This window comes from Helianthus annuus, chromosome 11, assembly GCF_002127325.2.
Source record: "Helianthus annuus cultivar XRQ/B chromosome 11, HanXRQr2.0-SUNRISE, whole genome shotgun sequence".
Lineage (NCBI taxonomy): Eukaryota > Viridiplantae > Streptophyta > Magnoliopsida > Asterales > Asteraceae > Helianthus > Helianthus annuus.
The window spans coordinates 93,812,507-93,815,663 of NC_035443.2; the positions used below are offsets into that span (position 1 = coordinate 93,812,507).

Below are 3,157 nucleotides of genomic sequence, written 5' to 3' on the forward strand. Positions count from 1 at the left end.
ACCTAATCATTTCAAATCTTCTCAGAAACCACCTAAATCTTCTCAAAACCATCAAACACATTTTCATCTTCTTCTTCCCACAACCTCACGGCCGAAACCATCACTATACCTCCACTTTTCAAAATTTCAACTCATTTTCATGAAGATCATGTCCATTTCAAGCTAGTCTTGATTCGGTTTGAAGATCAAAAGGTGATTTCAAGGCGATTTCAAAGAGGAACAAGCTCATTATCATAAAAAAATCTCATCATCATTCCATTTTCATACTTGAAAGCTATAAAATTTTCATTATTTTAAAGTCTTGTTCTTGATGATGATGATGATTAGCGTGATTCTCAAATACTTGGAATTCTCACAAATCTTCTAAACAAAACAACAAATGGTTTTTACAAAATTAAAAATGAGATGAACATATGTATGTGTGTGTAGCCGTGAGCATGTATGTGTGTGTTAGAATGTATGTTTCGATTTTTGATTAAAAGTGTTCTTGTAGAATGATTATTTAAATGATTTGAATATCATGCATGTGAAATTTGAAATGATTGAATGATTGAATAAAGTATGAATATGCCATATGTTATGATAAATAAAATATTAAAGATGATTAATCTTATGTGATGAATATGAAGTAAAATGTGCATAAAGTGCTTGTACATAGACTTGTAGGATGATTTTTTTTGGGTAAAGGGTTACCCCGGTGATTCTATTAAAACAAACCGCAAAAAAGTACAAGTAGTGAGGATGAGTTCCTCACTAGTTCATATATAGGACATGCCCCATATATGTAAACCAAAACACAAATGTATCAATGACACCACAAAACCTAGCCTACTTTACATCATGAAAAATAAAGTAGACAAAACAATAAACACAAAAACAAAAAACCCAAAACCTCCATCATCAAAAACGAAATAATCACACACCATCCTCCCCTTAACGCGACACAAAAAATGTCTATCCATTGCTGAATTTTGTGGAAGATGTGCTTGCCCCGGCTCTTGAAGATGAAGGACGTGTACCCGAAGTCATAAACTCATTAGTTTCATTATAGACTTCAACAACCTCCTCCTCATCCGAATCCTGCTTGCCATTCGACTGAGTAACCTTTTTCTCCACTCGACCCACAGTGATACCTCCCTGATCTCCATTATCGTCCTTGAGGACAACAAAAGGGTTAGATGTTGAAACCTGGTTTGAACTCCTCAAGGACTGTTTTGGTTTTGGATTGATAATTGGTCTATAAACAAACTTGGGTTTCTGATTTTCATGTGGAGGCCTTGGTTGTTAGCTTTCTTCTTTTTGGAACCCACAACCTGAAAATCATCACCCATCTTACCAGCTTCCCCATTTAAAACAACCTGATGGCTTTTTGGGCACGAGTTATCTTCATGACCAAACACACAGCAAGAAGAACACCTTAAAGGTTCCCAATCATATTCAATTTTAACCTCCACCTTTGAGTAACCATTACCATCTAAAGAAGGAATTGCAACAGTAACACTCCTCTTTAAATCAGCCCCCGCCTGAACTTCAATAAGTGCCCTAGGATAACTGCTTCTGCCCCAAGACTCAGCACACATCGTGGCAGTATACGACTCCAACATCTTGGGCACCCCTATTTTAGAGGCAACCAAACTAATACCATCCTCAGTATATGCCGCTAACGGCACATCATGCATCTTTACCCAAACTGGAATAGCTTTAATATCCTCTTTCTCTAGCTTGACAGAGGCCGACCACTCCTTCAAAATTATCGGAACATTTCTTATCATCCATGGCCCGTCCTCTAACATGTTGTCCATCCCTTCGTTTGTTTTAAACTTAAAGAAAAAGAATCCATTTGCATTCATCATCAATCTCGACAAACCATACTTAACCCAATTGCTTTTAGCAAAAAAATCCACCACAGGAAATGCTAGACGTTTACCCAAGAAATACCCATACAGAATGTTTGCATACCTGTCCGTGACTTGCTTAACTGAAGACAATGGAATAACAACATCAGCTCCATCTATAGTCTCGGTAGACTCCATTGTCACACCCTGGCTTTTGCGGAAGCGTGGGTTTAGTTGGTGTGACTTCTCAATACCATAGCAACAATCACAACATGCTATATGATAAAATATTTGATGTTCATCCATTAAAATGATTAAAAATACATAACATATTGTCTTGAAACAAAAACATCAACCACACGATATGTTTACAAAACATGACTTGTTTAAAAGAGTTCATAAGACTCGACGAAAAGCTACCAACGACACAAGGACTTGAGACATGCAACTCGTCCAGGAAAGAGTTACACTTCCCAAACCTACGACTCCGGATGACATCCTTATTTAGTACGCAGCTAATCATGCATCACTTGCCAGATCCAACTTAATTCCCTGAAATACATGTAGTTTTAAAAAGTCAACAAAAAGTTGAGCGAGTTCATGAGTAAGTCTGAGTATATAAAACCGTTTAGTATGTCTGTAAGTAAATTTAGTCCCTGGTATGTAGCAATAAGGAAATAGAGATCACCAATGGGTTGCAAAGCCACCGGTATGTGTGAAAAGGTGCAGGGAAACTCAAACCTAGCAAATTTGTTACCGGGCTTCCGGCTGGAAGACACAGTCACCACTATGGGCCGCCCCGGCCTCACGGGTGTGGGCTCGCTACACCCAAATAGATCTATCACTCTTGTGTCCCTTGGTCCTATAACGAGGATTAATGGCCTCAAGTGTTGTGCCCACCCTTCACATGATCTAGTAGTGTAAAACCCTCCCTAAGCTATCCATACCATGTATATAAAAGTCTGAAATAATTTGTAAACATGTATTCCACCCCCGAAGTATAAAACCGAAAACAGTAAAGGAATAGGGGGTCATGAACTCACCGTAGTGCTTCTTGACTCGAACTTAAACTCTTCCCGCTACACGACAACCTACAACGTACTAATGTCTATTAGACGAACGGGCCGTGCCTTGGCTTAGAGTTTAGTGTTTTGATTTATGTTACTTTGGTATTATTTCGTTAAAACAATAATAATTATTTTAACTTAAATAGCGTTCGTAGAAAATAGTTAGACAACTATTTCGTATCTATTTTCTCGAATATTTTACTAAGTGTTCGGATTCTCGGAAAATTTCGGCAGAGTCTCCTCTGTAAATAGAGG

General features: G+C 37.9%; 1 protein-coding gene across 1 annotated transcript; it reads right to left on the reverse strand.

Annotated features, from left to right (window-relative positions):
- Positions 1–954: 954 nt before the first annotated feature.
- Positions 955–2,033, reverse strand: LOC110942589. The gene is made up of 2 exons (XM_022184364.1): positions 1,314–2,033; positions 955–1,209 (listed from the first exon to the last, which is right to left on the reverse strand). Exons 1-2 carry the CDS (start codon positions 2,031–2,033, stop codon positions 955–957), a joined length of 975 nt encoding a protein of 324 aa, XP_022040056.1.
- Between the last annotated feature and the right edge of the window lie 1,124 nt (positions 2,034–3,157).

Bases quoted from the DNA above. Each gene is read 5' to 3' on its own strand.
- LOC110942589 (XM_022184364.1), bottom strand. From the start codon at position 2,033: ATGGAGTCTACCGAGACTATAGATGGAGCTGATGTTGTTATTCCATTG. The intron at 1,210-1,313 runs GTTGTGGGTTCC...AAACCAAAACAG, and splicing joins AGATGGGTGATGATTTTCAG to TCCTTGAGGAGTTCAAACCA.